The sequence below is a fragment of the Copidosoma floridanum genome, unplaced genomic scaffold (assembly GCF_036245765.1).
Source record: "Copidosoma floridanum isolate Cflo_tuat_1 unplaced genomic scaffold, Cflo_Japanese_pri ptg000016l, whole genome shotgun sequence".
Classification (NCBI taxonomy): Eukaryota; Metazoa; Arthropoda; class Insecta; order Hymenoptera; family Encyrtidae; genus Copidosoma; species Copidosoma floridanum.
Genome location: NW_028321893.1, coordinates 11,096,154 through 11,110,452, shown reverse-complemented (window position 1 = coordinate 11,110,452; position 14,299 = coordinate 11,096,154). Strand labels below are relative to the sequence as shown.

The 14,299-nt window shown below is 32.0% G+C and overlaps 1 protein-coding gene across 1 annotated transcript in view; it reads right to left on the bottom strand.

The window, feature by feature from the left end:
* Positions 1-696: 696 nt before the first annotated feature.
* The window catches only part of Vha13 (V-type proton ATPase subunit Vha13), a 221,066-nt gene continuing 207,463 nt past the window's right edge, over positions 697-14,299 (bottom strand). Inside the window, exon 4 of the mRNA XM_089592304.1 lies at positions 697-903. Within this exon, the coding sequence (XP_089448430.1) occupies positions 829-903 (75 nt within the window). The 3' untranslated portion in view covers positions 697-828. The remainder of the gene's footprint in view (positions 904-14,299) is intronic.

The window sequence follows — 14,299 nt, the reverse complement described above, 5'->3', positions numbered from 1 at the left end:
AGTTATTGGGACTTTTTTCTTAATGCTTATTCTTATCAAAAAATAAATGCTTGAACCCATTCAAAATATGGTCCTCTGACTTTTTTCCCTCTTACTTACATCTAATTTTGTCCACTTAAAGTACGAGTATATAGTTGTACGCAAGATACCTCTAATAGTTTGTAACTTACGTTAGCATAAATAAAGAAAATCTATCAGATGTAAGGACCATAGTAGCACGTGTGTACAATAGAATGATTGTTTTATTATTATTAAAAATTTTAATATAAACTTAGCAGATTTTTAAATAATTAATGAATTCTTCAATCTACAAAAATAGTGAAAAGTTATTTATTGGAAACGAGGAAAATAAACATATTTTTTTAAATATTATTATGCAAGGTGTCTGTGGGATTTTCTATAAAGAGGGGAGGGAACCATAAAAATAGGGATTAAAAAAACGACAAAAAATTAGCTTTTTTTTTAAATTATTTTTTAATGGTTACATGCTAACAATACTTGTCATTGTCCTATCACTTACGCTCTACACAGAAACTATATAAAATAGGGATATGTATACACTTCAGTAATTTCTAAACAAAACAAATGAATACTACAAGTGCAGTTTATTCGTATGAAATTTAAATTTATTTGTTAATAATTAAGAAAAACTAAATAGTTACATTTTAGGTTAACTTTAATTGATATCTACATTGTTTCTATTTTTCTTCATTAAACTAGTAAAGAAAATCTGTTGCACAACTTTGCTAACATACATTTTGTTCTACTGACAGACATAGAAGATTGATTATAATTTGACACAAATTTTCTACTTTATAATCCTTTTGCTTACAAGTATAAATTATAGTTCTTGTGTAACTCTGGACGAATGTTATACACCAAATTCATTATTTCCAGCATAACCTGAAAAATAATTTGTATTATTATGTATTACAGTTTTTATACCCAGTAATTTGAATTTTGTATCATTGTAGGAAAAAATTAATTAGCACATTAATTCTTTTGCAATTGAGTTGGTGTATATGGAATTGCCAATTGTGCAGTACTGTACAATAATGAGCTGACACGTGTAACGTTATTCTGATTTGTTAAGTTATAATACTGTAAACGTATTAGTTGAAAAGTATCTAATATTTTGTGACACTTTAAGAATTTAAATACTTCTCATACTTTAATTATCTTGTCTTTTCTTTTAACATAGATACTTAAAAATTCATTTTATGAATTTAAAAGGAGACGTAGGGCGAGTGGAATAGCAAAAAAAAAAAAAAAAAAGATCAAGAGGTTAGAAGAAGATTTTTGAAAGGGCAGTAAGATATTAGTTTCAAAATTTTTTTTGCAGAGGAGAGAATTTGGAAAATAAGCCTAACGAACGACCTTCACGCGTACTTTATTTGCAAGTTTAAAGCATTAGAAGAATCTTATAAACATAAAACTAACCAAAAACTATTAAAAGAACATATTGTTCATCATATAAAAATTTTACGAGGGTTGAAACTAATTGGTCAAGTAAGAAAACTTATCACTGGGTGCCACATGAGCTCTCAGAACAGAATAAACAAAGTCGTTTCACCTTGACCATCAATAAAAGCTGAACTTTCTCTTGACTGTATAGTAACTTGTAATGAAAAGTGGATCTTTCATAATAATAAACGAAGTTCTGCATCATGGCTAGAAAAAGATTCTTGTCCCGGCTTAGCTTTAAAACACGAACTTTATAAAACGTAAAATTATCCTTAATGTATGGTAATTGCAAAAAAACGTTATCCACTAAAATTTTTGGTTCAGAAATGAGGCAATGACGAACAAAAATGTTGTAAAGAAATCTAGGAGATGCTTGAAAAGTTATAGAAAAATAGCAAAAATAATTAATAACAGAGGTATAATCCTACTTCATGACAATGCACAGTTGTACATCACATAAATTGTTAATTAAAAGTTATTGAAGTTGAATTATAAAGTTTTACTTTAATTACAATACCTGCCTGACTTTTCATCAACAGATTTTAAGGTATCCAGAAAATTTGAATTTGTTTTGAAAAGTGAGCAATTTAAAACTGATAAAAATGTAAAAAATACCTTTTGTAAATTTGTTGATTCTGAAAACTGATTCGTTAAGTAAGTAAAAAAAGTTGTCTAAATACAATTTTTTTGACGAAGGGAAATTGACTATTTAAAATAATGGCCCCTTAAACTTGATTTGCTTGGAAAAAATTCTGACATTTGCTAAATCAAAATCTTACTAGTCTTAATACTTTTTTTTATTTACTAAATTTACTGAATTTTTGTATCCTATAAGAAAAATTTGCATAATATACAGATTACACTTCAGGTAGATAAGTTACAAGAGGTACACCATCTATTAGAATCAATGACTAATAAGTAATCGAATGGTCGGTTAGTTAGGTAATTTAATGACGTTGGTAATAATGTACTAAATATGTAAATGTTTATTTAATATTAAAAGTTATAATATCTACACTTTTTACATCATGACGAATTGCCTATTAAATAAATGAATACTATATTATGTATTATTGCTAAATTTTTCAGATAAGACTTTATGCATGCATATGAAATATATTTTGTAAGCTAGAACCATGCCACGAGTTATTCTTATGATTTATTTGATCGTTAAAAATGCACACTGATTAACAATTTTGATATTTTACTATTTTTATACTTTTGTAGTTAATTATCATATATTTATACTTGCTTGGATGTGATGGTAAAAAAAAGAGGTACAGTAAAAAATGATATGGCACTATGTAAATTAGGTGCGTTGGCTGTACAGCGGATTTAAAAGCCTTAAATACTTCTGTATCCTGTGAGAGATAGAAGGTGATAGTTTGGATAATCACCTCCTATAAAACGCACTTATCAATTTTCTCAATCGATACATCTGCGTTCTCGAAGCAGTTAACTCTAAAAGAGCAAGCAATTCAATGTCTTAGGTTGAACCAAATTTACAAAATTCACAATAGTCAAACTTAATTAGTATTTGCTCATCCAACTTAAAATCAGTCAAGCGGAAATTTTTATAAATGTCTTCTTTCAAAATTTTAAAATTCAGATCTGCCTAAATAACTCAGATTTTGTAAGAAGCAAAGATTTCGCTTAAACTGTCTACAAAACTCTTATGTTGCAAAAAAAATTTATCTTTCAGTCAAGCGATATTTTGTTTATCAAGTGCAACCATCATACTAGGTTACACCGCACCATGACAGTTTTCAGCCTTTGAAATTGGCAAGTTCGTAGATCTTAAAAAATCACACTGTAAGCAATTCGATAGTAAAATCCCTATGCTGAGCATAGTGATTTTACTATCGGTTCGTAAAATGTTTTTTCCAGAAAAGTAAAATTAAACGTCAAGATAGTAATTTTCAGCGAAGCCGAAATCTTCAGAAATTTTTTGCGATCACATAGTAATTTTACTATCCCAAGCGTAAAAGTCATATCTTGGATATGAGAAGTATTATCGTACTGTTCATGGTTCCATTTTCACCAAAAGAGTTATGTTATTATATCTTCACACAAACACACACACACACGCGCACACACACACACACACACACGTATTACTTTCACATTTATAAAAATATCTTTATTACTGTGTCTGAATAATATTTATAGTTCTGCATAATAGATATACTGATTTTTATTTTAAAATCTCAATAAAAACTTCATTTTAAATATTCAAGTAGCTTTTTACAAACGATATTTTTGTTAGCAAAAATTGTTTCATTCATATAAACACTGAGCTACATGAATTTAAATGTACTGTTGACATTATATTTAGCTATTGGTCTACTAAGGTGTATACCCACGATGTCATGAAACGATACCTAACCTGAAAAGTGTTTACTTTCCAGAATGCTTTTGCTATATATACAATATACCTAATACTTACTGATTACGAATTTGTTAGAGCACTTATAATAAATTTACTTTTAATTCTTATCACAATTATTGATTATAGTGCGAGAGTGCGAAGCACGAACCGTAAATTAAGTAGAAATATACACGTACATTAATGTAGTCAATGCGAGATTCCCTTACCCCATCAAGAGTAATAGCTGCATGTAACTTTAATACTAGATATTATTTTTACTATCTCGTGTTATTTGGATCTCTGTACTTTTACCATCGCAGCGTAATGTTACTATCATCTCGTATTTTTCCGAGGGATGTTAAACGTATTTTCACTATCGGAACGTAGAATCTCCATTGTCCTATAATTTTAATAGCCGATTATATTTATCATGCAGCTATTAAAATTTATGTGCTCAAATTCTCAAGGTCTCACTGTTACCTATGCTGAGCATATTAATTTTAATAGCGGATAGTGATATAAATACATTGCTAGTGAAATTACGATGCTCAAGACATAGTTTTCGCTATCAGATATCATAATCACTGTGCTCAGGATAGTAAAAAAGTTACTATCTGCTAATGATTTTACTACCGCATTTTTTACAGTGAGTACTTTCGGATATCAGATGGTGGTGATTCTTCTTGGCCCACTTGGTTATTCGGCCCTAGTCGATTGGACAGTACTGTAACTACTAAAGTTATTCTTACAGATTCCAGCAAAAATAATTCAACTATTAGGGCTTTTATCGATCCAGGAGTGCAAAAGTCGATTGTATCGAAGTGTGTGCTAGCACAGCTCTGTCTCAATGTAAATATAAATTCTGTTACTGTCACTGTTGTTAGTGCTAAAGTTATTTCATTATTTTTGATATGGCTTACAGTTTTTAGTAAAAACTAAAAAAAAGACGAATTTTTACGACTAACTTGTTAATAACGTTAATGAGATTCTCGGGAGCTAGATGTTAACATTTTCACTATTCTACAAATCAAGTCAAGCAGATTGAATCTTAGGTTGTAATATATATACATATATCCATTTAGCATGCTCACCAGCTTAGTTGAAGGCCTGGTAAGAACTCTAGCAGTACAAAACATGATCTTCGGCTGGGTTCGGATTAGGAACGTACTTAATTAATTTAAGTACAAATTATGTAGAGTAAAGGCTGAAGCAGAGTTAGTGATCACAGTTGGCAAGGTCATGGGAATAAAAAGGGATACAAAGTCTTTCAATTCAGCTGAAAACAAGCAATAGGTCTCGTTGAATACATCAATCAAGTATTCATGCTTGTGAAGGTCCTCAACAAGATTCAGAATTGGATAATGTACCACTAGAATTTGGTCATCCGAATCGTTAACTACTTTAATCTGAGACTTGTATTGACCCGAAATCATACTTGCTGCGCCTAACTTTTTAAAATTCTCAAAAGCATTATTTGTCTTCTAGTAAAGAGCTACTTGATGATCGTAAATACCATCCATGTCAGCCATTAAGGAAAATGTAAGCAATATGCTTACACAAACGCAATCATAGGTAAAACCTGATTGTTGATCAGATGTCTCAACGTCTTAGAGCAAAAGCAACGGAGCTCGAAGAGGACCCGCGGCAGCAGCGATCAGCAGGCACACGGTCCTTGTCAGCAGCAAGCGTCAGCGTGCAGCATCGGCATACACAGCTGTTGTTTTGAGGTGACATGCACGCGCAGCAGCAACGACGCTGACAATCTCAGGCAGGCCGTCCAGCTATGGAGAAAAAATGGCCGTCTTTGAGCGGAAAGCCCCTGAAGCTCCACGCGCTTCGGCTATGATGATGGAGCTAAAAGCAAGCTGTGAGCTCGGCAACCTCGGCAAATTGGGTTTAGGCCAAGGGCAAGCTAGGCTCGGCAAATCTCGGCGTCGATGGAGGTGCTAGCGCATCTCGGGCAATTATCCGATTTAGTGGGCCCAAGCGGGCATTAAAATCTCCTTCTATCACAACTATACTATCAAAGTTGTTTAGTTTCATTTTTAGAAAGCAATAGTCAGTAGAGGGGGGTCCCAGTTAAGTGGATGACAGATTGATGGTTTAATCATAGTAGATCTGGGACTTACAGCATCTGCATTCAGTGTTTTTGATCTTGTAGTGCTCATCATTATGTGTTGTACAGCTTTAAGCTCCTTGACTTCCACGAAAGGGCGATTTCAAACAAGTATATTGTATGGGTGTAACGTCTATGAGACCTTGACGTTTCTTTCATATTTCAGCTGTATCATCAACAAAAATCTTTAGATGACCAATTTTCACGTCTCTTTCCATGGACAGCAAGGTGAGTTAATTTTTTCTTTATTTCACGCTCTTCCTTAGTCAGTTCACCGGAGACAGACAGACCCCTGCCAGCTAACATCTTCTTAGACAGGATTAGATGCTTCTCTTCTTGCGTAACGAGCTTGATAATAAAAATGGCACCATTTTTGAGTGTGATGCGAGTGACTTAAGCTATGTTTACGTTTAGTGAGAGCTTATGTATTAGGAGGTTATGAATATCCTCTTTATAGTCTATTAAATTGGTTTCAAGGTTTATGATATTAGACTTGAAGTTGCATACACTCGTGGATAGAACATTTAGTTGACTTCAAATTCTGTCTAACTTTTCATGGCCGTTAGTTTTTTTACCAGAAACATCAAGTTTAACGATAAGCATGATTGACCTTCAATTTAAAAATTTCATCAACGTGTACGATTTTCGTTTGAACTAATTTTTATCGAAAATATCAAGTATAACGATGAGCATAATGGACCTATGTATGTTTGTCCGTGTCGAGTTCTTTATGACTCAATTGAAATTCGAGCCATATATTGAATTTCGATTCCTTTATACCAACAAATTATTATTTGTTAAGTTTTTCTGTGGAATTGTAAAAACTTACGTGGATTTTCTTTGCCGATTTAGAGGAGCGATTTTCTAGGTGGAATGATCAAGTCAACGCTTTCAAGGCTTTACATTTACTGTTCTTTTGTGTTTCTTTTATTGACAATAACAGTAGAGTAAACAAAATAAAAAAAAAGAAACCATCTAATGGTAAAATAAATATCTGGTTACAAAGAAAAGTTATCTGAACAAAAAAAGTGTCAGTATGCCAGTAAATTCAGTTTGATTGATTTACGCTGTATTTCTCGAAATATTTCTCCAACTAATAGCGAACAAAGATTTTAATGTTACTTTGAGATAAGGTAAAAAAAAAAAAAAAAAAAAAAAAACTATTGGTCTTTAACGAAGTAACATAAAGAGAAACAGGCAAAATTTTGACTTACAAGTCATTCAGCAGAAGAGGCGATTCAGCAAAAAAATCAAAAGCGAAAATAAGGAACTATGCAGAGAGTCCTTTGCAATACAACGAAAGAAAACAATTCACGTGCGTGTAATTTAGTAGCTATGAAGAAGCGGCTACTTGCTATCCACGAGACAACCAAGCGAGGAGTAGACCGATCGGCTCTAGTCGCGAAGGCAGGTAGCGCCGCGTAGGCTTAAGGCAGACGAGGGGGGGCGATGCACACATAAGTGAAACTACTCATGTAAATACAATTAAATTCGATAGTTAAAATCATGCGTGTGCCGCTCCCCACTAGTCAGTAGCCGACCGGACCTCCTCAAAGGTGAAAAGTAACCATTATCCCTGAAAGGCCTCTTCTAATCCGAACAAACCTCCTATTAAAAAATTTCATTTATGTGTAAAAAAGTACAATTACTTTTACTGTAAACAAAATACTCTTTAAAATATTTGTTGTTTTTTTTATATATTATAGCTTTAAATGTTGTCAAAAATTGTCGTATTTGTAAAGGAAACACAATTATAGTAGCTTCTTTAAACATTTCATCACTGTATGTATCAGGATCAGCTTAACCCACACCGATTAAATTATCTTTAAACGATCTATATTTAATACTAAAATGTACGTTAAATTTTCAAATAATGATGTTCCACAATTTATATTTAATAATTAATCAGAAAACAGTATCATCTATAGTTCTCAGAATATACTATATTCAATTCTCTTATATATTGCTGTTTATTTTTTCACTTATTTTGTTTTTTCACAAATCTTAAGATTCTTATTAAATATATGGTTTTCAGGAAAATAGACGTTTTTCACAGATTTTTAAGTAGTTAATTTTATTAAGCTTCAACTAAGTTTTAAAGGGTGTTTGGTAAAAAAAGTTAGTAAGATAATCAAAAACAAAATGGAAATAAACATTTTTAAAAGGGGTGGCGTTAGCGCGCAAATAAAGAATATGTATATCTATATTTGTATATCTGTTTGTACATGGAGTTGTGTGCATATTTATAAAAATTAATGAGTTTTTCTTAGAGTAGTAAATACTTACATCGATTAATAGCAACAAAAATAAATTCAAACAAAACTCTGCTGACGGAGAGGTTAACGTTAGATACGCTTTCAAGCACTGTTAATCATAGGCATCGATTGTGGGGGCATGATACAGGTCGTGCACCTAATATCAACTGTGTTGTAATTTAAAAATGAAGAAGAGGAAAATTTGAAAAAATGTTTTCGCGTAGTTAATAGTATTACGATACTGCTGTTACATTTATGAAATTTTAGGCAGTAAATTTGTTATAAGATAGTAAAATACATTACCGTATTAAAAAAAAAAAAAAAAAAATTTTTCATTATGATTTTTGTGATTATAGCTCAGACCGTTGATAATTAGAACAGGCTCGATAGTAGGATTATCTACTCTATTTTAAGACACAACCGTTCCATATTGCACAAATACATTTTTTATGTAAATACATTTTCTATCACCTGAAAAAACATGGAATAACAAATTATTATGGACGTTGGCACGCAAAGCGCGCAGGGGGTGGAGCTCCACTAGTATATATATGTACACATTCTTTTCCAGGTGATGAAAAAGATGTTTACATAGAATATGTATTAGTGCAGTATAAGACAGTTTCTGCTCAGAATATGGTATATAATCTTCTTATCGAGCCTGTCCCAAATATAGAGAGTCTGAGCTATAATTACAGAAATATTAATAAGAGGTTAATGTACACGCATATAAATAAATCATATACATATAGGCATGGTTTTAAAGCTAAACTAGCTTTTTTACCCGTAAAATTTGACCCAATAATAATTGCGTTGAGGAAACTTTGCTTAAATAAGTTTTAACACTCGCAACTCTGACTATGCAACTCACTGCTGGTACTATATTGAAATATTACTGAACTCAAACAACAAGTAAAACTTTAAACAAATATTTACAGATTGCAATTAAGACCTTACAAATACGTTGTCATCCTTTATCATTGAAGATGTTGGATGCAATGTAAAAACAAATAGTGATACATACACATACGTACTTTACTTGATATTATTTTCATAGATTACATACACCATGACTGCAGTCACGTAAAAATGTTGTAATATATGAGTATAACCCACCTGCAGCTAGGAAACATGGTTTAAAGAAAACAAGGTGTGCTCACTCAAAAAACTAATTTTAAGAATTTCCATAGATAAGTAAAAGAGACTCCTCATAATAACCAGACAGTCCATGGTACTGAAGCTCACTTAAAAAAAAAAGCTGTCGAGAGCAAATAGCCAGTAATTCTTATCTCTAGTACTCTTGAAAAGTGAGGTACCGAAGGTACTTGCGTTGGGTGTAATTTTGCAAGCGCTGCCAGTGCACTTTCATGCAGCATTGATAGTTATGCGAGCATTATTGTTATTTTTGTACGCTTATTTATATCAGTTAAACCCAGCTACACTTGTAAATGTCAAAAAGAGCACCTTTCACTAAGTAACTTACTGCTGGTATCGTTTGAAAATTCGAAAACTTAATTGGAACTACAAGTGAGACTTATTTCCATGTACAACATATATCAAGGCAGCATTTACGTTGATATATTGTAACACAATTTGAAATTCAAGGTGTGCTCACTTCAAAAATAAAGTTTATGAATTCCAAGCAGTAGACCTAGGCACTGAAGCTTACCAAAAAAAAGTCGAAAGCAGATCATTTCTTTTTACGTATAATCGTCTTTTTTATGAAAGAATAAGCAGTCTAATTTTTATACCTTTCAAAAAGCATCTCTATAATTTTTATGCAGCCTCCTCCAGAGAACATCATTTTTCAAGTTTTTTTGAAGAAATGTCGTAGTCTTTTGAATCTGGTAAGATCTAATTCAACACATTTTTTTGTCCACCAAACAATAAATTTAATGATTTTTTAAGGCTTTGTAAAACATTACGGCAAAAACTATTTAAAAAAAATATACTTAGAGCATAATTAGTTAGCGGGGGGGTTTGGCGCATGGAGCACGCCGGGGGGGACTTTACTGATATACTTATAACGCCACCCCACCTTTCGTCCTAGCTTATTCACAAAGTAAAGTAAAAATACTGTTACTCGTCTGTGATATATATCTTCCTATACTATATAGTTGTTTGTGTGGGTCATTATAAAGAACCCCCAACATAATCAGATGAAATCCGCTTGATTTTTCTGTTATTTTTATCTATTTAGTTTTTCAGTAAAATCCCCCACAACCCTCTTACCAACACCCCTCCAAGATTTTTATTGTCCCCCTAAAAACCCCTCAGAACTTCGTGCATGATTTCTGTTCTTCTCCACCGATCACCTACCTATATACGTACCCTCCACCAATGTGAGTCAGTACAAACAATGATTTTTACAACATTGACACAACTCTGTTCGGCTATTTTCAAGGGTTCCAATGAAAGAGGCAGTAGCAAATCAGAAACAGGTAGCTTTTTTTTGGGCGATCAGTTTTTATCAGTTCTTCAATTGTATTTAGTTATCCAAGGATAGTGTTAGCAGTGCCCTCAAAGTTTTTCGAATAATAGTAATATTTTCTACGAATGTGGCAAAAACTTTTCAAGAAAAGATTCCTTTACACAACATCTTAAACATTTTCATAAAAGTAAAAGGAAAACACGTATCTAAATTGATACTAAAAAGTTATTACTTGTAGAAGTAATATTAACATGAGTTTTTTTTTATTTTAGAATAAAGATAGGAGAAATTAATGTAAGAAAATTGTGTTGTTACTGTAAAAAAAAACCTTCTATTTTGTTCAATGAAAAAAAAAAATTATTATTTATGGACACAATGCATACTAAATGTTAGATCACAGCTTGATCAGTGATGGTGCTAAGCTTTACTGGTCTTTGCTGGTCTTTCTAGCCAAGTTATGATTGGTCGGTCGAATTCTCGCCTACCAGAGCCGATTAATCATAGCTCGGCTAGAGAGAGAGAGAGAGAGAGAGAGAGAGAGAGAGAGAGGTAGTACATGTCACTCGATTGCCGTGTCACGCTCTCAGCTGCCTGCATGCTCACTCCAGTAGTATATGCTCTAAAGACATGTATAAAACTACGTTTATTAAATATCTTTCCTTACGCACACACCTTTCATAAATTATCAGTAAGGTTACGTTTTTCAAACATGTGACTGTTCATGCACGTTCATCTTTATGTCTGTAGTACATACACACGGACTACAAAATTTGAAACGATCTTAAGTAGGTAGCCGACTATGGTAACGGACCACACTAATATAAATGCGCTGCCTTAAAGACGCCAAAAAAATTATATTTTACTGACTTTGGTATTTTAAAACATTTTGGAATGAAATTTTGTTTTTTAACTTCTGAACATTCAAATTTTCGAAAAAAATTTTCTAGTTGATAAGACGCTTTGGGCCAAGAAGATAAAAACTCAGTTTTTCTTATCCAAAATAACGTTAAAAATTATGATTTGTTTTTTTCTTTGTTTAAGGCAATGATATACCAACAGTATTAAAATTAAATAGTGTACATTGTTTTTGTAATAATATTATGTTAAAGTTACGCATAGAAAATTTAACCTCATACATACCGTGACAATTATAGAAATGAGATTGAATTTAACACTTGCATTTAATGTAAACTATGTTATGTTAGCGAGTTGGCGAGCGGAGCTCTTAGGGAGCGGAGCCCCACTAATAAATATGTACTAGTGGGGATTCCCGCACCAACCTGTATCTCCAGTATTTAAAATTGATTAAAATATGACCAAGTGTTTCAATTTTTTTTTTTTTTTTTTTTTTTTTTTTTTTTTTTTTTTTTTTACAATCCTTTAATGAAAATTTACTTCATCGAAAATTTTAACTCAAGATAAACCCTTAAATTTCAAGATGAAATATTAAAATACAATAATTTTTAGAATTTCAGCAAAACTTGTAACGAACTACTTATTTATTGTATGCTGGTCTTTGCGCGTTCTGCGCACCACCACCATAAACAAAGAATTGCATAAAGTAAATTCAAAATACTGTATCCTTACGAATTATAAAATATTTAATTACACTACAAAAACTGATCTTAAAAATTAGTTTATAATATATTGAGAAACATTTACTATGATATTATAAGAATGTATTACTTGTTTTATACATAAGAATAATTTTAAAAAAGACATTCATTGAAGATGTTTGAAAAACAGAATATTTTAATAAAAAACAATTCAAATTTAGATTATATTCATTTGAGAATTTAATTTTTGTATAATGACCACTTCTATGAACACTTTTATGGTAACGTTTTACAGCATCTCTTAGGGAAAAATTTTTTCTACACTGAGAACGCAATATTTGTTTTTTTATCGTTGGCTTCAAGTGCAACTACCGCTTTGTTTACTCAGGACACATTTTTGCACCCTCGGTAAAAAAAACATTATACGTGACTCAGACACCAACATACAACAACCACGCCCTTTGGGAGCTCATGTTTGTACTTTGTGCCATAGTGACGTCATGTACCATTTCCGATCTCGGGCGTTTTTGGGGGTCAGGTGTGCTCTCGGTAGGAACAGTAGGAGTCGCCTCATAAGTGCTATCGCTCTATGGCTACCTGCTTTGCAGGTCCCTCATGCCGAAAAATAGTCCCAAAGATGATAGCACTTATGCGACGGAAACTACTATTATTTCCTCTATGCATGAATAAATGCTTGTTAAACAATTTTTGTGTTTTAAATGATTTGTTACAAACAATACACAATTTCGATTAATTATCTTTATTTTCTTTTTCATGAAGATTCAAACATTCATCATTTTTTATCACTATTTTGCATTTGCTGCACAGGAAGAATATTTTATGGTATTTTTTAAATTAATTTTCAGTGCATCTTCTTCTCCAATAGATATGTAGCAGTATTTGCACTTAGAGAGAAATGAAAAAATTGTCTTATTTGTAAAAAGATTCACACACACACACACACACACACACACACACACACACACACACACACACACACACACACACACACACACACACACACACACAGACTCTATCTCTCTCTTTAAAGTGGCTTATCTCCTTTATAATAGCAAAGCTATTGCATTCAGATTAAAGTCTATGGTAAAATAAGACTCCAAAATCCACACTTTAATTGTAGGGCATGTTGCCGTCTAAAAACGAAAAAAAAACCCTTGAAATTTAAAATTCTATCAAGGGTCTTATGCGGAATTCTAACTTTTGTACCGAAAGTTATAACTTTTTTCAGTTAAAAGTTGGGTCATAAGTTACAAAAACTGATACTATGTAGGAACAGTAATCCTCTTTCCGAAAAAATCAAGAAAGTACAAAATTGCCTAGTAAAAAAAGGATATTACATGTTGGAAGTTGAAAACAATGGTTAACCTCGACACGAAAAAACGGGTTCCTATCTTTAGGTAAAAATACAGAACCTGCTAATCGATGGTTTTAGGTGTCATAGTTTGATGTCATACACAAGATAGTACAAGGGTCATGAGTCACCTTAAGTATAACTTTTTACTGAAATTTTTAAACAACAAAATTTCAAATTTAATAAAAATAATGCACTCATAAAAGGGTCTTAATAAAATATGCGCTAAAATAAGTAAAAAATACAGAAAGATTAAAACGTAATGTAATTGCATATACCATCAAAACTTTTCACTTTCTAAACGAGCTTTGTTCAAAAAGTTTTAATTTATAATCAAATTTATTTTTATTATATGTTATTTAGACAGAAACTGTCAAAGCAAAAGAAATACAAATCAAATTTATTGAACATTGATCATAGGGTGTAGAAAAATAAAAAAATAACAGGTATTTCAGAAAAATTCTAATTTTTTGATGAAGGGGGGTGAGGGATTGGACCCTCTTGACCCTATCATGAAGTAATCTCACAAAACATTCTAAGTTAATATGGGGGTGTGGGGAGGCTGTAGGGGTAAGTAACCTATATTGACCCTATGATGAAGTTACAAAACATTTCTAGTTTTTGTGGAAACGATATATAGGAACTGTGGGGTGAGTAAATTATCCTATATGTACACTTTTATAGCATTTTTGTCACAGTTGTCTGCTTCAAACATTTAAATCTAGTTACTTATTCAT